This window comes from Passer domesticus, chromosome 4 (genome assembly GCF_036417665.1).
Source record: "Passer domesticus isolate bPasDom1 chromosome 4, bPasDom1.hap1, whole genome shotgun sequence".
In the NCBI taxonomy this organism is placed as follows: Eukaryota; Metazoa; Chordata; class Aves; order Passeriformes; family Passeridae; genus Passer; species Passer domesticus.
The window spans coordinates 52,569,203-52,593,829 of record NC_087477.1 but is presented as its reverse complement, the minus strand read 5'-3'; the positions used below and the strand labels follow the sequence as shown (position 1 = coordinate 52,593,829).

The 24,627-nt window shown below is 38.9% G+C and overlaps 1 protein-coding gene across 7 annotated transcripts in view; it reads right to left on the bottom strand.

The window, feature by feature from the left end:
- Positions 1-24,627, bottom strand: part of SNX25 (sorting nexin 25) — a 95,395-nt gene that overhangs the window by 42,274 nt on the left and 28,494 nt on the right. For all 7 annotated transcript variants that reach the window (XM_064417899.1, XM_064417892.1, XM_064417897.1 and 4 more), the window contains exons 4-6: positions 14,956-15,128; positions 13,915-14,101; positions 8,160-8,230 (exon numbers count right to left, since the gene is read on the bottom strand). In XM_064417899.1, the coding sequence (XP_064273969.1) occupies positions 8,160-8,230; positions 13,915-14,101; positions 14,956-15,128 (431 nt within the window). The remainder of the gene's footprint in view (positions 1-8,159; positions 8,231-13,914; positions 14,102-14,955; positions 15,129-24,627) is intronic.

The following is a 24,627-nucleotide window of genomic DNA, read 5'->3' as shown; positions in this document are numbered from 1 at the left end:
TTGAAAAGGAGCCACTCCACCCAAGCATCACTCAGGGCAGTTCCAAAGATGACGCTGCCAGCCTGTTTCTGCTCCATGGATAAACAGGACTGGTCACCGTGGAAGCCTGCCAGTGACGTCCTCCACCAACAAACAAGAGGCTGATGAAAAGCAGAGCAGCACAGAATGTGGCTGATGTGCTACAGTGCAGAAGGACAGCATGGAAGCGTGGACCAACACTAACTCTTCCCTCTTCCAAATGATGAAAGATAAGCTAGCAGAAATCGGGAGGAGCATTTTCAGCTCAACTGGAGAGGGTTAGGTGGATCACTGGCTTTCTCCAAACCCTAATCTGCTTTTGAGATTTTAGAGATTTTCAGACCTAAACTGCTCTGCTTTTGTCATATTAAGCACTATCAAAACAATATTTTAAGCTATAAAGACTTCTCTTTTTAATATGTTCTTGTCTGATTCCATAATCATCAAAATACTGAAACAGAATTAAGAGTGATTTTCCCCATTTCTGAGCATCAGGAAAGATGATGTTCATTACATTCGGGTATTACTGCATAAACCAAATAAAATCAGAAAGGCACAAAAGGAAAGGCTTGCATGTATGCACACACCCTCCAGCAAGCTTCAATAAATGGAAAAGTAGCAGATTTCTGCTACTAAAACACTGTTTCACCACAATGCAAGGGGGCGGGGGGGGGGGGGGGGGAGGAAGCATCCTATGAATAATACTTTTTTTAATGAGTAACAACTTTGCAGTTTGGTTATTTGTCTTAAAAATATTATTAAAAACAAACAAAAATCACTCCTTATCAGCAAGACAAGAAATATGCTACTTTGGGATTTTCTCCCCACAAGCTGCATACACTTTACCAACAGCAAGCAAGCAGAGCCTCCATCTTCAAAGGAGTAAAGTGTCTTTTACTAACTTCCTCCAAAATAATTCTCCTTATCTGGGGAAATTTTGACAGGACATGCACTGCCATGGAGGAACTTCAAATCCCAAAAGGGTCCTGTGCACCTCTCCTAAAAGCAACCAAAAGCAATTAGTACCAAAAGCTGAATTACAAACTCTGCTTATCAATCCACAGTTGTACATAATTCAATTTGCACCAAACAACATTAAAACAGAAATGGTCCAAATGAGCTCAAACTTACCAAGTAATCAAAGCTATTCCACCTGCACAAATTGTTTTATTCTATACATTATTTGCACATTTGCAGTAATTTCTGACAAAGCTTCCACACTGTCTTCTAAGTCACTCATAACTATCTTGACTTGAGCTCAGCTAGAAGTATATCCCCAGAAGCATATCCTAATCCACCAAAACAATTTCTGAAAAGTGATTTCTCCACACCTAATTTTCTTTCCTGTTCTTTTTTTCCCTATGGTGTCTTTGCTACTTGAGCAGGTTTATATCTATTAAGTACATAAGAGTGAAGTACATATTCATATTACCAATTTTTAAGTCAGAATATGGGGCCTTCCAAATTGCCACGCCAAAAAATGTCACACAAACTTTATTACCCTTAAGCACACTGGAGGATACATAAAAACAATGTAATTTGCTTAAAGCAGAAACTTAATTGTATTTTAGACATGCATGATCTGACCCCTCTTTTAGCAGTACCAGCAGAAGGCAGAGATTTCTCATTTTGCCTACAAAGTAATACATGGCAAAAGCATGAATAAAACATAAAATACAAGTTCTTGTTCCTTTATAGCTTCAGTAACTACAGATCCATGACACCTGGCAGCACATACAACAGCACTGACCAGCCCTCTCTGTCACTGAAAGATCAACACACGCTCCCCAACACAAGTTTTTTGCAAGGTTTTTTCCAAGACCCAGGTTAAGCACATACAGGGCCTCCCTAAATGCCATGCTTAGAATTCAAGTAGTGAACACAGATTTAACATTTTTGTGTAAGCAGTACCTGGAACCTCATCTATAACTTACAAGTCTTTACAGACCTCCTCCAATCTTAGAAACCTTGAATTACAAGTTTTAAAAGCCTATGTAAAAGGCCTGGAAAAGCATTCATTCAATTCTGTGAGAGCAGGATGACATTTAAGAATAGCACACACTGTTGTTCTACTGCCCAAGGTCCAAGGAAAGGACCTTGGGGCAGCTCTCCTCCAGTCTGACAAAAGACTGAGGAAAAAAAAAGTGTTAAATACCAACCATTTCTACAGACAGGTCTGGGAAAAGGACTTACAGGGAGACCATGGACAAGTTAGGCCCTGATCACTAGCAATGAATTGTACAACACAGCCTCCCACTCACAGCCATAGCTGAGAAAAATAAAAAGTCAAGTGGCAGTAAGGTAAAGCTGAGCCTGGAAGTCAGTATGTACTATATAGTAAAATAATATCGACGACAGAGAGCCTCTGACTGCAGGTCCTTGCATCCCCTTTGGTCATATCTATTTGACCAGTCAGCCTCTTCCTCCCTCTTCCACTGAACAGCATCTCTGCAACTGAGAGATGCATTACCATCACTAGCAGACACAAAGGATCTCAGGAACAGAAAGAAAAACTTCCTCTACAAAGCTGATTGGAAAATCACAAATAAAAACAAATAAATGTACCACAGACTCTGTAGCCTTTACCCTTATCCACATGGATTCCCCCCACACTTACTGCTTGAGCCTGACGTGCAGACACAATGTCAGCTCTTTAAGCCTTGCCAGAAAACTGTGCAAAAATAATTGTGTGTGAATGTTTATTCCTGTGTGGAGGATGCAGGTCAGGGGGAGGAATCATAATACAGTTTTGACATAATTAAGTTACATGGCATCTGTAATCTGCTGGAACACACAAGTACCCATTTTACTTCACTTTAAATTATCATCTTGACAAAACCCACACATCACAACCCACATAACTAAGCTAGCCTGCAGCCCCAGCTTTTTTTTTATTAAAGTCCCTTTCTACAGCTGAACATTCAAGCCTCTTTCAGAACCCCAGCACCTGAGAGGCCTGCCCACAGCCAGTTCTGTTTCTGTGCCACTTGTCAGCTTTGCTTATAAAAGCAAATATCTAGACACACAGTGGGAAGGCTCAGCAGGAGAAATCTTCTGCTGCAACGCAGCAGATCTCTCCACACAGAAATGGCTGCTTATTTGATCTGTCTCAAAATCCCTGCTTGAAAACGAGCAGCTTTCTCAACAGGGATGCCCTGGGGTCGATTACACTGCAGTGTCTGAAAAACAGTCCCATCCAGTCATCCAAGGGTGGTTTCCAGTCATGCTGTGAAGTCATGTGTAAGGTGGAGGGCATAGAAAATTAAAAGGCAAATCAGACAAATCCCTTTACAATACATCCTCTAAAAAAAGACTTGCTCTGTGTTGACCGAAGACAAGGTACATGCATTTTTTGGGTTTCTTGTAAAAAGCAGCTACTAAAACAGAATCTTGCTAATATTCTGGTAGGATCCTGCAATACAATATCAGTATGAGAAGAAACAAAAGTGTGTCTGTTAAAATTAGAACAAGTGTATTTAAGCAGCTTCCTATTCATGTTACAGCAAATATCAAGTTATTATAGCAACTTACCTTTGCTGCTATTTCCCAATTGTTGTTTTTGAAACCTTTTCTTTACAAAAATTAACATTCATTCTTGCTTCTAGAGACTTGGATATCATCTGTCATTCATGCTATAATGCCTAATCCAGGTACCTGTCCCCTGTTACAAACTGCTTCAATAGATCAAAATGCAGTAAACATTTTCAGATAGGCATTTGATCCTTCAAAATCTTTAGGAGATAAGACATATTTTGTAAAAAAAAAAAACAAAAACAAACAACAAACAACTAAAATACTTAAGATTTAGCTTAAATTTTAATTGGTTCCCTATTTAGAATGAATCTGTATCAAAAGGTAAGATGAGGAGAGTTGTTTATAGTTAAAGGTGTAGAAGGATACGATTCTTTTAAGCATATCACATGTCACTAGAGGGATACCATCTGAAAATACCAACAGGAAGAAAAACCAGACAAATTAAACAAACAAAGAAAAACAACAACAAAGCTACCACCAAAACCAAGCTGCCTCCTACAGCCACTGCGTGAGCGATCATGACCATTTTGGAAGAAGATACACAGGAAGACAATGTAGGAAAAGTGAAGTAAGGCAAATACATGTACACACCAGATTCTGTGCTTTTGTGCCCGTGTAAATGAGAAGTGCAGGGTCAGAATGCAAGGAAACAGATTCTATTTACAGAAGGGACCTGCACTGCTCCAAAATAAACTATCTATGCCTCTAGAAACAATAATGCTGTGTTATGTTTCTTATTCAACCTCAGCAAAGCCAAAAGCAATTCTCCCGGCCACAGAAATTCTATCATCCACCCACAACTGGCATCAGACTGCAAACCTCTCACATTACTTTGTGTCTCAACATTTTAGACCTCTGACTCTCTCAGGGAACCAAATGCAACACTGACTGCTTAACATGAATCACATGCTTCTGTACATTTTTGTTTGCTCTCTTATGCTCACATACCAGAAGATTCAAGTGATAGAAATCTGAAAAGAAAGAAACCCTATAACATGCCATTTTTAACTACTGAGGATTTAATACAGTTATGTTTAGAAGTACTTTAAAATACTTTCTGATTTTATTAGAGTGTCCTAACAGCTAAATATTTTGCCAATAGGTGGCACCAGCACTAGTTAAAAAGTGTAAAGAACCCTGTCCTTACTGAGCAACACGCTTTCCTCTCCCACCTTACTAGGCATCAACATTAAATGCATACTTTGGTATCACCAAATAAAATAGTAAAAAGATAACTGTGGCCCCTATGAAAAGTTAAAAAGTTATCAGTCTGAAATCTGGTCCTTAGGCTATTCATCCTTTAATAACAGACACTTAATCTTTTTAGAAAAAAGAAATACTTTTGGTCAGTTTTAGAGACTTAATTATTTCTCCATAACCAATAGTAAAAGCCCACAATCCTGCTCAGGAATACTTATTGCTAGTCGTGGTTGTACAACGCTTCTTTTGCTAAGAAAAGTATAAATAGTGGCTAAGCACTCACAATTGCAGAGTTTTGGCCACCTCTGCTACACTAACTGCTCCTCAGGTTTTTGTTTACACCTTCTTCTACTGAAAACACTGCCTCAGGGAGCTCCCCTGTTTGCAAGTGATGGAGGCTGAGAGCACTCTCTTGTGGAACCCCAGCTGAGTACTGCATCCAGTTCTGGGGACCTCAGCACAGGAAAGGCATGGACCTGCTGGAGCAGGTCCAGAGGAGAGCCATGAAGATGATCAGAGGGATGGAACACCACTCCCAAGAAGAAAGGTTGAGAGAGCTGGGATTGTTCAGCCTGGAGATGAAAAGGCTTTGGGGACACCAGTACAAAAGAGGCCTGCAAGAAAGATGGGGATAGACTTTTTAGCAGGGCCTGCTGCAAAAGAACAAAGGGGCAATGGTTTTACACCAAAAGAGGGACAATTTGGATTACATAAAAGGACTGTCTTTTACAATGAGGGTGACAAAACACTGGAACAGGCTGCCCAAAGAGGTGGTAGATGCCCCATCCCTGGAAATACTCAAGGTCAGGTGGATGGGACTCTGGGCAGTCCAGTTGAAAATGTACCTGCTCATTGCATAGGGGTTGGAGTAGAGGATTTTTAAAGGTCCTTTCCAACCCAAACCACCCCATGATTCTATATCCTTGTATGTGCTATCTACACTTGCTCTACACTTTGAGAGCAGACATCAGGCTCCACACAATGCTGGCCAGAGTTCAGCTGCTCTGGTTGAATACCCAGCACTAAAGAAGCAGTTACATTTTCAGGACCCAACTTTGCCACAGGAAAAAGGAAATAGCTACCAGTAAGACTATCTCTCGCCAGGCTGGGGTCAAAGCTAAGAGGTGCCCTTGACACAAAAGGCAAGAGCTCATTTAACAGCAAAGAAGGAAATGTCATATCCATCCAGCTGCCACGCTCACACAGCACTGCAGGTATGCACCACATGCTGGGGGAGAAGATTAAAAAGAAAAAGACAGAATGAGATTGTGCAGACACACTTTGATTTTGCATAAAGCTTACATTTAGTTATTCACCATTAAATCCAGGGGTAGCATTACGATGCAGCATCCAGAAAAGGAAACATCAAAACATGATGCTAAGTAACATGGCAGTCTGTTCTACAAGATTTCAACTATCTTTATGTTAGCAGTGAGATGTGCTGGGGTTTCTTGTTGAGTTTTGGTTTTTTTAAGAAGGGTACCACAGTTTTTCCTCTAACCTCTTCCTTTTTAAAATTCATTAGATTCATCACCACATTAGGTAAAATGCCTCCCCATCCTTTAGGAAAAATAAGGCACAAAACAGTCTTCAGAAATAGATTTTACCCCTCTACAATTGTGATCGTTATCTAAAGAGTTTATTGCACATGCATAGAGCCTGAAAAATTTTGGTAGATGAAAATTGCGTGGAATAACTGAAATTAAAAATCTGCCCTAATTTTGTGTGAACTATAAAAAGATGGTATTTGCATGCCTCTGTTGGGCATACTGTTTCATATGTGTCAAGCAAAAAACCACCTTTTCAGACAATGTGCATAACCACTGACTATTTAATAAACAAAAGGGTTAGCCCCAATAAAAGCCCACATCATAATAAAAAACTTCAATGCACTCATATCATAATAAAAAACTGAAAATAAAAAAGTGAAATTTGTTAAGTTTTATTTTTAGTACAGGTAGAAATCAAGTGCCCATAAAAATGCAGAATCAACTTTACCACATACCACCAGCTCTATATTTTTGAATCTGTTCTGCAGTATCAGACAACTGTAGCTTCAAAAAAAACTTCTATTCATGATTTAGAACAGTAGATATTTAAACAAATAAAGTTAAGTGAGACAGAGCAGAATTAATTAATAAATAATTAATTGTAGGAACATAAACTGTATAAAATATTCCCCAAATCAATTATTGTCTCTACAAGACCAATGGTAGCACAAATGGAAATACAGGCTTAGCAAGATTTGATTTTTCATAATGTTCTCAGAGTTAAATTCCTTGTTCTCATTTTATTACTTTATGAAACAGACTTTCCATTCAATTATCTTTCATCTGAAAAATATTAATATCTATTTCTATAATGTACACTGGAATAAAAACCAGTGCCTACTTTCCTTTCTACCTTGGTTTGGTACCAGCATGATATCCTACTGGAATGCACATTTAGCTCTATTTTAAAGTGTAAACAAAAAGTATTATTAGTGTTGACAACCTTATACTTTCCAAAACTTGAGCATGAACCTCAAGCCCTTCAGATTGCCAAAAATTTCCCCACCCCACTGTTCATTTTCTGTTTATGCATTTTTCATTACACTTGAATATACCTTTTGAAGTTTTCCTTTCTGATACATGGAACTAGAAAATGATTTTTTTAACCTAGAGAGAGCTAGAGATTACATGAGAACCTAAAATCTTTTAGATTTATTTATAAAGAAATTAATTTTACTATATGTTGCCTTTTTATTATGCATTGATATAACTGAAGTATACCTCCCTAAACAATGACTTAGTAATTTTGCCATTAAGATCATCTCCTGATGATATACCTCAGGTTTTACATATTTTGAGAGTCGTAAAAAGTAGTATATGTAATAAATATAAGTACAACTGTAATATGCATTGCTTTTTAAAAGGCAGCCATGGCCAAATCATTGCAGAAAATTAAGAGGACTCTTTATTGCAACTCAAAAACACAATACATTGAAGAGTCAAAATAAAGTCTGACTGACAAATTATGCTGTATCATTCCTTCTTCTGTGTTTCAAAAAGAGAACAGACTGAGATTTTGAAGAACAGATTGTATGAAAAAGAAAGTGGAAATATGATTCTCAGCATATGAATTTTTATGTCAGAAATCCCAGTCGCAGCAAGTTCTGAAAATAAATGTATCATAGATATGACCTTTTTCATGATCCATCAACTTAGATGAAGATAGGGTGGGAGATAATCATACCATGTGAGCTTCTGGAAGATTCAGACAAATGAAACAGAACCAAAATACTGAAGGCATAGCATTCCTAAAATCTGTCTAAAAAACCCACACACACTGATTGCATATGTATGGCACAAGTTCAAACAGCTTTTCAAAATGAAAACAACAGATGTGACTCAAAAATGGAATCTTACCTTTCTGTCTCTTCACTTGGGGAATATTGCTGATTGTGGTTGCCTGAACTATTTCCACTACAATTTGATACCTAATTTAAAAACAGTAGGAAATAAGGGTGAAGAGAGGGAAGAGAAGAAAAAAACATGGTATTAATTTTTTACAATGTGTTCTTCATACAGCACACATAAGAATTAATAAAAATCAAAATACTTCTACTTCCTCCTCATCTAGAAACAGATTAATCTTGCAGTACACCTGCAACTTAAGGAACAGTGTGCACACGGAGCAGGGAAAACACATTATCTTGAAACAAAAACAAAACATTCAACTAACAGTAACACTCTTCTCTCAACTGATGGCATTGCTCAGACAGGTAATATTCACAACACAATATAAAGTCACACTCTTAACATTAAATATAAGTTTTCGTAGGAAACCAGTATGGTAGTTCAGTTTAAAAGAAAAGAGCCATCTGTAAGGTTCCTCCAGCTAATCCACTCCAAATGGAGCATATATAAATTTGCAGAAGACACAAATTACACTAAAATGTGTAAATCCTCAAAGTACTACAATCCAGGAATAATTAAAACATGTTTATCACCTAAAACTACATTAAACAATAGCAGACAGTTAATGCAGCTAGCAAACAGAATTTTAAGTAAAACTGATTTTGTAAATAACAAATACCATGCACTCAGCAGCAAAGAAAATTACTGTCAGTTAAGTCTCATAAATGCCAAAGTTCTGGTCATAACACTCAAATTCCTTTCAATGTACTTACTTTGGTAGCTATTAATACTGGTAAGAAAGCAAATATTCCAGTGAATTTGCCACCTACCAAGTTAACTCTTCGATGAAAGCTGAAGCCTCCTGGAAAGGCTGCTATTTCTGTGATGACTTATTCTCCATTGAAGAAAGAACACGTGATCCTTAAAACATATTTCCCTTCTTTCATGTAAACTTTTTTCACCAACATCACTCAATTCCTCTCATTTCTCTTGCCTCCTATACCCCTTTAGGATTTTGATTGGCTCTTTGTATACACAGTTTTATACACACAGCATACACTCACAACTACATTTCCAGACTTTTTTTTTTTTACAGCAAATTCTTCAATTATCAAATTGAAACCTGAAAACCTGTTTGAAAACAGGTAATTTTTGTAACACTATTTCCTTTTGCCATTACTGTATGTTGATTGTTTCCACCCATCACCAGAGCTCTTGCCCAGTCTGTCAGAGGACAAACAGCCCCATAGTAAAGGTAGTGGTGTGGTGCATAAGAAGTCCCACAGTCAATTCCCCACTTAAAGACTTCCCAAATTATTCAGGGCAGCTCAGTTAGACTTTTGATGCATTATGTGATCTGTAAATGCACTGCAATTCACCTCACTCAGGTGGTGTAGGCTAACTGTGAAATCATGAATTTATCAAACGAGGTACAGACAACCAACTGCACATGGAAGGTAGTTCCCACTTATTTTGCAATTTTTTCCTTCCAGATTTCCTCCCCTTCATCCACTTTTGCAGTTTCATGTGTTTTTATTACCAATACTTAACACAGCATCTCTCTTTTCCTGTTCCTTTAATATGGGAGATGCTTGGAGTTGCATGCTCAAAGATGCCATTTAGTCTGTTCCTCCCAGGCACTGGTCTCCTGCTGCAGCTACTCAATGGGAGTGCTGTACAACACTGCATCACAGAAACACCCCCTAGCTACACTGCCACACCAGGACCCTTTTCTCCCTGTAACTCTGTGCCAAATATTCCAGCTGACAGATATTCTGTGGTGCTGGTGATTCAACATCTAAGGACATTTTAAATGTGATGTGATAATTTGACTTTGAGGAAGTGACTGTACTTGATAAACTGGACCCTTCATAGCTTCACATCCATATTACTTCTTCCTTATTCTCTGTTCTATTCATGCACTTCTCTCATTCCTTAGGTAAAAGATGATACAGAGCCAGTAGTAATGGTCTTTCTTTTAGTGAACTGTGTTGTGACTTTTTGCTGCTGCAACAATAAATATCAGAATAAATACAATGCTGATCCTGAGAGCAGAATAAAAACTACCCAACCAGCTAATTTCCTTATTATTTGTTCTCAACAATGTTTTTAACCCAGCAGGTCTTTAGTCTTCTCCTGACAGAGAAGGTTCACGTTTCACATCTGATGTGAAAGAACTCATCTTTTCTTCCTTCTTTGTAGCAGAATTCCAATTAATCCATGCTAACTTCAGTCTCAGGGGAAATGGAGGTGAAATTTCACTGTTTAACTATTTCTTCTTGAAAGACAGGGACAACACTCTTTGTGAAAGCTTAGTAATACAGGAATAAAAGTGTGCCTCCCTTCATGACAAACATCAAAGAAATGAAACATTAGAAAGAGTGAGTTTGAAGGACATTAGTGTATAACCGTACAATAGTCCCTTCTGTGAAAGATTTTCTGGTTTTTCTCACCCCATTCCCCCCAGCAAATTGAACCTTTCAGGTGGTAAAGGTATGATAAGAAAATAAACAAAAAACCCCAAAATAGCTCCCCAGAAATCAGCAAATTCCTTTTTATTAAAATATCAGCTCCCCTGATTTCCCTACAAAAATTAAAGGGATATTTCCACAAAAAAATAGCTATGTTCCAAGAGATTAAGTGACTAAATGTTAGAGGCCCACTTAGAGACAAACAAACTATGAATCCTAAAGTTCTCCAAAATTAATATTAGGTAGTTACTGCATCATTCAAATGCATTCCAAAAATAAAATCCATAGAAGCCATGCAGAAAATCAATACAATTCTTCTTAAGGTAGTGCTTCTAAGCTAGGAGAGAAACAAGATTTAGAAAATCCTAGCACCATCATTACCCTTCCAGGGAGAGCTATTTGCACAGCAGAAAGCTTTACACTTGGTTACCCACATAGCCTCCCCCTCTTTTCTGATTTCCTGGGTGAGAGCAACACACACCTTTCACCCACAGGTTTCCACTGAACCAGACAGAGGTTTTCCCTGCCTTCCCCACCAGGAATACCTGGCTGTACCCAGAAGAAAGCCTAGCAGAACTCTACTAATGAGATCAGTCTGGAAGGGTGCCTTATCAGCCCTCCCTCCTGTACTGTCACGTGTGTACATCAAGGAGCACCCAGGAGTCCCTGCCTCCTTGGCTGTGCTCAGTCAGGAGTCTGAGGAAATGCTTATCAGTGTCCCACAGCCTCTTGAACTTAGCAAGGTATTTTATCTTCATTTTATAAAACAGATAATCAACCTGCAAAGATAAGCATGACAAGAATGTTTAATACAAAATAATGAGTTCCCAGCAACTGTAGTGTCTTAGGACAAATTTCCCTCAAAGCTAAGCCTATAATGAAAATTGCTACTGCCTGTATGCGTTCTTGACCGAGATGTTACGTGGCAGCATTATAAGTAACAGGAGGGGGCTTAGAATTTATGAATGCCAAGCACTGGCTTAGAAAAGACACTGAAAAATTATTTCCAAATAAAACCAAGAACAGGAATTCTTGATGAACGCAATTACCCAGAATAGCATCTAACTAGAAAACTCTGTTTAAGTAAAGCTTGCCAGTAATTTATTTGTCATAAGAGAATGGGAAGCATTTGTCCCACTCCCATCACTCCAACAGATTCTTACTGTGCTTCTCAGGGGTAAGAGCACGACAGCTTTTTTGTTTCTTCCTATTTAACTCTTTCTTTATAGATTTGCCCTGTGGTTCACTGTAGTGAATTACAGCTAAATACCACCTGGTTTTGTTTGTTTTTTAATCCATATAGGGACCGCTGTTTGGTTTGTTAATGCAAATCTGCAAGCTTTCACTGGTTAACCATGAAAGCTTTGCCAAACGGACTACACAAATTTGAGATGACTGCAGGTTGGCCCATCTCTCTCTGGGTGCCCCCACAGTGCTGGAGGATAGAGAGAATGGGAATGCCTCCTCCCACAGGGAATTCTCTTTAACTACTATCCCAGAGGAAGGAAGAACACTGCCTCCAAAATCAAATACTATTTCTTTTTAAAAAGAAGATCCATTTTCTCAGACAATTTTCTATTAAAATACTGATCAGGTTAGACTGACCGATATTTTGTAGGGTGTAGAAGAATACATTTCAAGATTATGGCAGTTGGACTTCACGGACTAGAAAGGAAAAACCTAGGTGCAGCCAAAACCACATTATTTCATAAAGCAGATCTGCTCTCTCGTATTAGAGAATGCAATTTAAAGTGACCTATCAGCTAAAAAGAGAACACACTGAGCATTAATGTGCTTGAACAACAACAACAATATAAGAGTTGGGTTTCTTTTGAAACAAACAGATCCATTAGTGTGATTATGCTAATAAATACATCAATTAGGTTTTAGGCAGAGTCTAATATAGACTAATTTCTGCTCTCAGGAAAGGCATACTGTCCTAGAGTAAAGAGCAAATTTTACAGCAGATGAACAATAAGTAGCCAAGCAACAGAATCATTTCACCATCACCTAAATGTATTTTCCTATCCCAGAAATGCAAGTGGTTTCAGAATCAAAGAGAAGAACAAGAGAAAGGATGACGTTATTTGCACAGCCCACACACTCCATCACAAGCCATCTCCTGGCCTGATCAGGCCAAGCCTAAAAGATGTTCAGGGTCACAAGAGATGACACAGAATTCACCAAATGTAATCAATATGCATGTGTATTTCAGATATTTCTGCAGCTGTTTGAGAAGAGAAAAAGATGGCCTGCAGCAGCAACAGAGGGGAGCTGGGAAGAGGAAAAACTGCCAGTTCTGGCTGGTGGTAAGAGCTTAGGACAAACACTCCAGAAATGGTTTCAGGGGTCCTCCAAAGCTTTGCTCTGCCCAACAAAACCAACTCAAGGACATCTAGGGAGGTTCTATAACAGCAGTTATCTCTGTTCCCCACTTCCTAGTCAGTTGTTCCTTATTGTTTCACATAAAGCAGAAATCAGAGGAGAAACAGCTGTAAAGATAAGGCAAGCATAAACAACTGGTTCTTGGGCAAGCAGGCTTGAGATGTGGGCAATATCTCATATTAAAAAGAGAGATATAAGGAGAAAGAGATGACACAGGGAGTGGAATTAGTATGAAATTAAGCAGGTGCTCTTTGCATTAGAAAACAGGCAAACAAACATCAAACAAACTCGTGATATGTGGGAGCTCAATGATGTTTTTTCTGTTTTTAACGAGCTTTGTAGAGTTCATTAACACAGTTAGGAAAGATGCAATTGAGAAACACCTCCCTGCAATGGTCCAGGAAAACCTCTCATCCAGTGGTATGATGTGCTGAAACTCAAACTTCTTTCCACACCACAGAATCACAGCAAGCTGTTCTGAATGCTCAGTGTCCCTAAGATCACTATAGCTCACATCACCAGATCACCATAGGCAGTCATAATTCACAAAGATAATGAGGAGAAAACTATCCACACTAATGGAAATTCAACATATTTCATCTAACTCCACAGAGCTCAGTATGCCTTTCATCCATTTCAAGCATTTATCCCTTTCAACAGTACAATCATTTCCAGTATACTACTAAGCAGACTTTTTATGCATTTTCTGCCACTAAGCTAAAATGCTGATTACATTAGAGATCTAACAAATGTTGTAGCTTATCATCCTTGCAATCTCTGCTTCACCAAACAAAAAGAAATCTAAAATTAAATTTAAAAAGAAAAATCACAATTCATTCAAATCTTAGTAATGGGCTGGAAAAGAAGCGTGCTTAGTTTTGAATGAGCTACAGTGAAATGTTAAATACCTCAGTTGTTTCAGGAACTCAACATCGGAGCTGCTGTTAATGAGCTTGATGAACTCCTCATAAGAAGGAGCATATGTGTAGTCTTTCTTCTGATGTTCATTCATCTGTTCTCTGTACTCCAGCTGGCTGAGTAGCATTCGGTTAATGTAATCTGGATCACTCAGCAGTTCCACCACTGGTTTCAGTACTGGGGAGGAAAAATATTTTAAAACAAATCCTTATGTTGAAGAATAACTGCTGTCTTGCAAATGAAAACTGCAGATAAAAGGCAAAAATAAATATCCACATTTATAAACACCAAAAAATCCAAAACCAGTCTTCTGGACTACACAGTACATTTGAAATTGCATATACTTTCTTGATAAAACTGGTTATTTTATTACAGAAATTGGTGTACACTGACAAAGCTGAGCTCTATTTGGAAAACTCCAAGTATTTTCATTCTTTATGTTGTGTGTTCTGAAGGCTATGACATTATAGCCAGTATAAATGAAAGTAAACTGAATTGCATAATATACTTGGGACTTCATAATTTCTGAATTTGACAGTGACATAAAAAATGCATACTGTATTTATAAAGTGTAGCTGATAAAAGCAAAATAGAAACCCCTCAATTTAAAAAAAACATACTGCATAAATCAAAGTGTAAAGTAATGAATTAAATATAATATGATTCAGTTATAGGATCCACAGATTTAAGGATGAGTTTATTCATCTGAATGTAATATAAAAGGCCGGAAATATTCATACAATCACTATAAATAATGCCAAGTAAAGCTACAAAAGTATTCCTCTATGAAAAAACAGAATGAGAAAGGACAAATTGTGTTTCATCCTGAAATGTGATAAAAAGCCTGGCATCAGATCATGAAAGTTAAGTAAGTATATGCTTGGTTTTGTGAATACAGTGTCTTCCTGGCTATCACAGAAATTAAATTTCAGAATGTAAAAGCAGAGCATCAAGACTTATACATGATAAACTTTGTTATTGCTACTATTGTACATGTACAAATGGTTAATCATCTCTTATCTTTGATCTACCTTTTGTTGCAAGTATTTCTGCAAGGACTATGCGCAAGCTGACAGACTGGACATCCTTTGAGGGTAGGAGACAATACACCAGAACTTGAGAACATTTTTGCAGAAATCTTACTTCTTCATCAGAGCTCCTCAAGCATGAGTGCAGCAAAAAAGGTTTCGGTGGATCTTCCTGCCTAGAGAGATCAGAATAAAGAAGAGAGAACTTACACAGAACTTGTATCAGAAGTCACCTATGATCATCAGTCACTAATTGATAAAACACTGCAGCATGAACACTGGGTGGGTGCTGTGCTGAACATGCACAGCAACATGCTGCTGGGTGAGTAAGCCCATGATGCACACTGTGTTGTTTGCAGACTCCTCACAAACAAGTTTTTGGATGACAATCTGAAAGAAACAGGGAGCAAATCTCCCCCACCTTGATTCTGTGCCCAATACTATCTAGTTTATCTCCTGGCAGGTGCCAATGGTTTTCTGGACTTTTCAGAACATGTTTAACTGAACTCCTTAGTGCAGGTGACAGCTGTACCTTTTCTTTATACAAAAACAGCTGTAGAACCAGAGACAAGGTATCCTAGCAGTTCTTTTATGGCCACATGCCTGATGTGCTCCAATCCATTTTAACAAGATGACCAAGCCAGTGGTTCCAGAGAGACACACTGTCACCTGAGAGGCACCACAGTAATTTACAAAGGCAGCCAAGACTGGTTATTAGCAGAAGGCTCTAAGGTGCTACAAAGGCTTGTATCTGTCATGTCTCATACCAGTACCTGCTCCTATCTTCCACATCATCTGCTTTCTTCCCAGAGCTGGAGGCTGCCATCCTGGTTAGGTGTCAGGTTGCTGTCCTACTCAACTGACTGCTACTCACAGAGCTACTCTAAGCCCATTGCCTCTGTTTGTAGAAAAAAGTGACCAAGAACTACACACAGTCAAACCAAATGTTTTCAGTAAGACACCACTATAGGGCCAATATCAACAGGCAGTATTGTATAATAACCAATTTTTGCTAGTCAGTTCAGGAGAAAGAAAATACATTGGAATAGTAACAATAACTCTGATTTTGTTCTAGTAATACAATAATTTGTCTTAAGGAGACTAAAATTAGTTCTACAATTAATTTTCAGAAAAACAATTGTAAAGATGACATTTGGGTTTGATTTGACTAACGCCTTTAACTCCATCACAAATCAAATGCTTTGTTTGCAAACACAGATCATGAAAGGTGTTTTGATTGTTATAGGTATGTCAAATTCCAAAACAAGTCCCTTGGAACATCTTGGATATAAATACTTTTTTTCTGAGGAGTAGTGGTTTATGAAGAATGTGTAATCTTCATTATCAACCAGTCCAGGTGGTGCAGCTGACTGAGCTCAGAAAGCTGTTTATCTTGTTCTGGTAGGATCTTTTCTCAGTGGCAGCTGAATACACAGCTATTTTCCTCAGTGCATTTCTACTCTTCTTTCATACTCCAGACATATCCTCAAGCCTCCTCTACACCACATCAAACATCCCCTGTCATACACTCCCTTAAAGGCATTCATTATTTATCCAAACCCAGACAAGTCTTAGGCAGATTACTGACAGAAAGTCTGGGTCATTTACCTACAGCCACGTCTTATTGTGGAAGTAAAGTCTTCCAGACAGGTTGGTGCATCCAAAGTCTGCCACCTGGAAACACAGCCAGAAATGTATGCAAAATGCTGGCAAACAGGATGACTCACAGGGAACATAGAATAATTAAGGTTGAAAAAGCCCTTCTAGATCATCAAGTTCACCACTAAACCATGTCTTTAAGTGTCCTATCTACATGGATTTTTAACACTTCCCAGGACAGTAATTTTATCACTTCCCTGGACAGTCTGTTTCAATGCTTGACCATCTTTTCAGTGAAGAAATTTCTCCTAATAATGTAAACCTCCCCTGGCACAGCTTGAGGCCATTTCCTCTTATCCTGTTGCTTGTTACCTGAGAAAGGACACAGACCCCCAGTTGGCTACAACCTACCTTCAGGCAGTTCTCTCACTAGAGAGCAATAAGCAGTAAGAGCCTCCTCTTGTGCAGACTAAAAACCCTATCTCCCTTGGCCACTCCTCATAAGGCTGGTCCTCTAGACCCTTCTCCAGCTTTGCTGCCCTCCTCTGGACATGCTCCAGCACTTCCATGCCTTTCTTGCAGTGAAGAACCCAAAACTAAAGCCAGGATTCAAGATACAGCCTCACCAGTGCCAAGTACAAGAATTATCACTAGAAATTATTCCTGTGTATTAACAGCCATGATACAGAGTTAGAACTAAATGCAAATGGTCACTGCTTGTTAGCCTGTGAACAAACCCCATCTATTTTGGACACCTTATTTCTGGGACATCTTGCATAGTGATTAGATCAAGATATACTTTCATAGCACTTACAAAGCAAAAAACAGAGCCATAATGCACAAAAATTTAACTGAACTGAGATTAGCCTTCTTTGTCTTCAATATCTATCTACAAGTCTCCTGAGGAATGCCAGTCTGTTTAGGAATGCAAACACACTGCAGCATTAATTGCACCTATAGTACCACCCATGCAAGAGAAATCTGTCCCCCTACTGCAACAATTTATTCCCAGTCAAGAGCCAACACATACAGCTTTCCTGAGCTGGACATATGCCAGGATTTTTCTGACACACAGGCAGAGGAACACAAATGGAAAATGGAACAGAATAAACAAGCACATAGGCAAATATTTGGTTCTTACCCTTCTAATTTGTCTAATGTGTTCCTGCCTACAGGAATGCAAGGCTGGAGCAGAGTTGCCTACTCTCCAGTTTACAGGCTGCTCAAGAATATCTTCATTTTTTCCTGGAGTTGTCTTCATTATCTAAGAAGATATGACTCTCTAGAACAGGTTTTCCTAGCCAAACTATATCTACATGTGATCTAAAAAGCAAAAGCGGAGATATTTATGAAAATAGACAAAGTCTTCAGGAAACTCAACTCTAAACAGGCCTTCCCTGTCAATGCTGAACAGTACTGTCAACAAATCCTGCAGTATTCATCACTGTTGGGCAAGAGAAATAAAAGGAAGACTGAAAGGAGGAGAGGAAGCTTGGAGGGAAGTTGAACAACTACAGAATAAATCAATATGACAGATAAATCAGACAAGACAAAACATACTGGTTTACATCCTCCTTCGCATGTATACAGGAAGCATTACAGTTCTATTAGTCTCAATATTAACATTGATGAGCTTGCAGGGAAATACTGTGTGTCAACTAGAAGCCTGGCCAGTAAACAGCTGCCCTTTGCTGATACACATTTAAAGAGAGCAGTGGGCAATCACAAAAGTATTAACACCACTGCTCAGCTACCAAACCATGTCTGCTTACTACCTTGGAGCAAGAGCTAAGATGTCTTCATCAGGTATATTCTTAATGCTTGACATAAAACCTAGATTGTCAATTCTGTGAGAATGCGGCACTGTTTATTTTGCAGAGACCAACAGGAAAAGCAGAAAGTGCAATCCACATACATGTACACAAAGGAGAGTGCTGCTACATCTCTCCACTGTCAATAAAGCTATTAAGCACTATTAAATAACCCAAATAGTAACACAGACATTATTTCTTTTCCTATCTAATTCTGAACATGTATTACTAGCACTGTGTGGTTGGATTTTCCAAACAAACAGTCCCTTAGTAATCACAGAAAACTGAACTAAAACTGTGCGCAGATATTTTTAGACAGAGCTTTAAAAGCCCAGTCAATTAGCCATAAATTCTGAGCACAACTGTGTGCAGTGAACTAATATAAATGTGGCATTCTAGAAAATAGTTCCAAAACAGGCATGATACAAGCTCTGTAAACCAGGCTCAATTAATCTCCTTTAGACAATATTCGAGTAACAGCAAGTGGCAACTTAATTCATTTGTGTCTTCTTGAACAACTAAGACTAAAGTAATAGTGACAATAGTCATCTGTCAAGATGCAGGTGACTTTTTTAAAACAGCAGACAGAACATATGCTCTATACAGCATTCTTACACATCACACCCATCTTCTGTCCCCCATAAGCATCATTAACCTTGCCCAAATTCCTTTTCTGTAATTTTATGAAGAGCCTTCTTCGAATTTTTAACACTATCCAACACTTTTATGTAGTGCCAGAAAGCAAAGGGATTTCCTTCAGCTGCACCTCAAAGCACTGGAAGATTAAGCAGCAGAGTACAAATATAAATCAATACACAGGACCTGCCAAAGTGAATTCCTTTGTACCAGGTCTGTTCCACGCTGTACTTTTCTTTGGGAACAAACTGACACCTACTGTAACTATCCTCTGCTCAGAGGTCGCTTTGTGCATTTACTGCCTGTGTATCCCACTGAGTGTCATCGCTGTTAACACTTTACCCGTTCTGCTGCAAGCCTACAGCTCATCCAGCACTTTATAAAGGAAAGCAGAAGACCCAGATTTGCTGCAGTATTTCTGAAGAGAAGCAGTTAAAACATTACAAGCATTATAGAAGTATCATAATTTCCTTCCCATACTACAAGTAAGCAAAGCAGAGCCAATATCAACAACAATACCTCATTTCTCAGGAACGCAGCACCTATGGCCATAAGATCAGACTATCACCTGGAATTCCAGGTTTCCCAATACAGCAACCTCATGGAAATCTTTTTTTCCCAAGAATATACTCTAGATATTCATGTTTTTGTCAAGGGCCATTTGGTAACCGTTTGTGTCATAAAGACTCAGGAGTACTAAAACCTGGTATTTGTGGTTGTATATATGAACCTGACACAAAGCATCTTTGACAAACACAAGTCAGTTTGCTTTGAAATTAAGGCAGGAAGCAAATTTACACAGACACACACCCTCCCTTCTTAAAAAAACCCCCATGCCACCCAAAAATCCAGCCAACCAACCAAAAAAAAAAAAACCAACCAACCAAAAAAACCCCACACACCAAACAAAAAAACCCCCAAACAACAAAACCACGTAAAAAACTAACAATTCCTCTACAGGAAAATACTTAAGGGATAGATGGATAACAAAGTGTTTCCTTGATATTTCTTTATTTAGTCTTTCAAGAGACAGCCTTGCAGAGCTCTATTTAAGTCTCAATCAGTACAATTGTGAGCAGAAGTGCACGTGCAACTCTAAATAAGTGTCATCAGTATTTTCAACATTCACCATGCATTTTCATTAAACCGACTCTGAGAACTACCAGAACCACAAGCAGGCTGCATCTCTTCACCTGTATCACCCTCAGAGCAGTAAGCTTCTTGACAATGCAGCAAAGTAAAAAGTGCGTGGTCTATATGAGTTTTCTAAGACATAAAAGAAATAAAACTTTAGACCTTTACAAGCCAGTATAACAAATATACTAGAAAAAAGTATCTACTTAAAAAAAAACCAAACAAATCAATGAAAAAAAAAATCACATAAACCTCAAAGCACAACAAAAAATAGAAATAGCAGACAAAGCCAAACCCAAAATTTCCACAGCTGCTATTTTATCAAGATAAATCAGCAAGTTTTATAAATCATTTCAACTAATGTTTACAGTGCATAAAACCTGTCATTTATACATGCCACAGTTACCTCTTTCAGGAAAAAGCCATATTAGTAACAGAGGCAAAGAACTTATGAATGGCTTACAAACTGTGGTATGACCACATCAGCACTAGGATGTCTTAATGCTTATTATGGTGTCAAGGTTACACTCAATCATTAACAGGAAACCCAACTTCCCACACTGAAGCATGAAAGCAAATGGCGAGCTTTAGACCTGGTGCTAGCTATGGGCTGAATTTAATAACATGCTCAGGCCTTGGGTTTTCATGACTAATTTGCTCTCAGCACTTTCATACACAGCTGTTCCCACTGCAACAAATCTCTACAGCTTCATACTACTCTCCTTGATACAGCTTCCCAGAGGCTGAGTGTGGTAACCAGCTCTTAGCATTTCTGGTTTCTGGAAAATGGAATTATAAAACAAAAACAAGACCTGTGGGAGGTGTTTACTTGCTATCCAGACAATTTGAATCTACAGAATTAACCAAGTTAAATCTCAAGTGTTAAAACTCCCCTTGTATCAGTCTGCTCTCAATCAGTTTGTGGTGGCATCGCCTTGGCTTTTTTGGGTTTTTTTTACTATCTTATCACAATACACATTGCAATCACAAAAAAATTGAAGTTTTACACCCTATACATGCCAAGGTATTCACCTGGGCAAAGAAAATACTTACTCTGTCTGTAGTAACAGAAAACAAAAGGAACATTATCAAAACATGTATGATACAAACTTTAATCCCCAAACAGTTTACCATACTGATCACTCAAGCAGCAATTTCCCCACAACACTTTCCAAGAGCATTGAGCTCTTAACTATAGGTTCTGAATCAGCACTGGTAGCAGCCTGCAGCTCCCAAGCATTCATTTTGCTAAGTCATAACTTATGCTGCAAGTCTGGGCACAAAAACACATAAAAACACTTCAGCATATACCAACAGATGCTGTGTAGTAGACAACTGGTCAGAAGCAGCCTGTGATACACACATGTTTGTGTTTGCAGAAACCAATTCTTCCTCTGTCTCTAGGGTCAAAGGTGTCCCAGCTGTAGGTTAAAGACAGAGAACACTCAAAACCAAAAGACAGAGGGGAAAAAATTAAAATACTCCTAATAATAAAACTAAAACCAGTGTCATTAGATCTCTTCTTGCTGTGGTTTGTTCAGAAATCACTGCTTGTCAGGGGGTTCAAGACACAAGGATTAACTACCTTCCAATCCCACATGCCTTCTCTGCTGTTTTTTTCTGGGGTTATTTTCTTCCCAATGGCTGGTATGGGGCAATATTTTTAATTTGTGCTGAACACAGGTTGATAATACAGAGATGGATTTGTTATTGCTGAGCAGCACTTGGACAGCATCAGGGCCCTTTTCTTCTTCTTGAATCATCCCACTGCTGGGGGGGCACAAGGAGTTGGAAAGAGCCAGGACAGGAGACTCCAGCTGACCAAAGGGATATTCCAGGCCATGTGGCATCATGCTCAGTATGTCAAGCTGGGGGAAGAAGGAGGAAGGGGGGGATGTTTGGAGCAATGGTGTTTGTCTTCCCAAGTCACTATTACATGTGATGGGGCCCTCTCTCCTGGAGATGGCTCAACACCTGCCAGTCCATGGAAAGCAGTGAATGAATTACTTGTTTTGCTCTGCGTGCAGCTTTTGCTTTACCCATTAAACTGTCTTTATCTCAACCCACAAGTTTTCTCACTTTTAACCCACAAGTTCCTGCACTTACTTTTCCAGATCTCTGAGCATGCTGATGGGGCAGCGCATGAGTGGTTTGTGTAGGGCTATTGCTGGCTGAGGTTAAACCATGATACCTACTTATCTAATGCAGACAAATCTCATTTTGCCTATGCTGCACCCAGCAAAAAATAGGGTTTTATTTATCAAATGTTAATAGTTCTGTAAATATTTAGAGCAGTTATTCTTAGCCCAAAGAAAGGACAAGGGATTTCCCTCTTCTTTTCATGTGGACAGCTTCACAGAAAGACACTTACTTTGTCTGCATCTTGCTTAAGTCCTTTTGGTACTGACTGAGCATTTAATCCAGAAGAATAGCTACTTCTAGCTTTCAACAAACACATCATGCTACCAGGGGGAGACTAAATTCCTGGGATCAGATAATTTCAGCTACTGAACAGCACACTGCCACCACAGACAACACTGCACCCACATGCAAACATGACCATTTCCATCATTATACACCACCTTACTCAGCTCACAGTTCATCTTTGATTACATAAAATGGTATTGCCAGTATTCAGCTTGCTTATATTCTAGTTAAAGTAACCAAGCAAAGACTTTTTAACAAGATATGAAGGAATGAAGGAATAAAAGGTGCTATGAAATACAAATGGCTGAATACTAACCTCTTTACCCTTGCAGGATGCACTTGGCTAATCCTGTTATAAATGCGCTCCTGATCCTGCACATATGGGAAAAGAGCAGTGGCTTCTAAAAATAAATCCAGGTCTGACTTTTTCTCCATATCTCAAATTCATAAACTAGCTAATGCTGGACACAGGAAATTATCACATTCCATTTCTATACACCAAACCGATACTAGAAATTAAATGGTTTCCTATCTAAATCATTCAAAAGGCCACAAATTTTCTCACTGAAAAATGACAGTTTCCTTTGAAATCCCTTTCTCCCAATGCCCTGTCTCCAAATCAGCCACCGTGGAAGTGGCCTCTCATCAAAGAATCATAAAATGGTTTGGGTTGGAAGAGGCTTACAGATCATTTAATTCCAACCCCATGGCATGGGCAGGAACACCTTCCACTAGACCAGGTTGCTCAAAGTCCCATCCAACCTGGCCTTGACCCCTTCTCCCTCCCTTTGAAGGGAGAAAAGGTCTCCCCAGTGCTTTTCTTCATTTCTGGCCTTTGCTGGCTATTTACCTTGAGCCGTTTATAACTAAGTGATTTTTTGAGATGGTTAAGATAAGCCAGTCAGAAAGCAGGAGCAAAAGAAAAGACTGTAGAAAAGACTGTAGAACCCTTAATTCTGAAGGGCCTCAGCCTATTTTCATCCCCTCAGACATCCTGGTTAATCACAGAATGAAGTTCGTCAGTGAAAGAAGAAAAGTAAAGAAATTTGTGTGTCCAACGTGCACCTAGTCAGAAAACACATGAACTTCACTCTGAAAAAACATGACATCTGTCCTCCTGGGCATGCAAGACTCCCTTCTGCTGTGCTTGTGGATTACCTGTTATATAGGAAAACCAAGACAGAGGGCTCAGGTGGCACCCCCTCCACAGACAGTATTAGAGCTATTTAAAACTTCCTAAGCTGCCACACAATAGACAAAATGCCCTTTGCCATCATGCTGCAGTATAAACTCAGTGGCAAGAAATGATGGAGCACTCCAAGAGGTATCACAACAGGAAAGATACCCCTCTCTAATTACAGCCTCTGTTCCACTATATTTATCATCCAAAACTAACTGGATTCATTATGAGATACAGAAGGAAATGTGAATGCCAATTTACATTTATTACTGTCTTCAAAACATTAACAGAAAGCAAAGCAGATCAAGAAGATCTGTATTCCCTACTTCAGGAAGACAATTTTTTTGTGTTTGAACTGTGGCAATTCAACTGTGATTCAACCCAGTAGAGAGTTGAACACCACACAGATTTTCACTCACTCCCTTACCCTCCCACAGTGAGATGAGGGAGAGAATAAGAAAAAAAGGTAAAATTCCTGACTTTTGGGTGACCTAATTGCAGCCTTCATGTACCTGGAGGGAGCCAAAAAGAAAGGTGAAGAGAGACCATTTACAAGAGCCTGCAGTGACAGGACAAGGGGCAATGGCCTCAAACTGAGAGGAGGCTTAGATTAGATATTAGGAAGAAATTCTTCCCAGTGAGGGTGGTGAGGCACTGGAACAGGTTTCCCAGGCAAGTCATGGATGCCCCATCCTTGGAACTGCTCAAGGTCAGGTTGGATGGGGCATGGAGCAATCTGGTCTAATGAAAGGTGTCCATTCCCACAGCAGAGGTTTGGAACTAGATGACTTTTAAGGTCTCTTCCAACCCAAGCCATTCCACGACTTGAGACAAAGAGAGTTTAATAGAACAGAAAAGGCAGGGAAATGAATAATAATAATGATTATA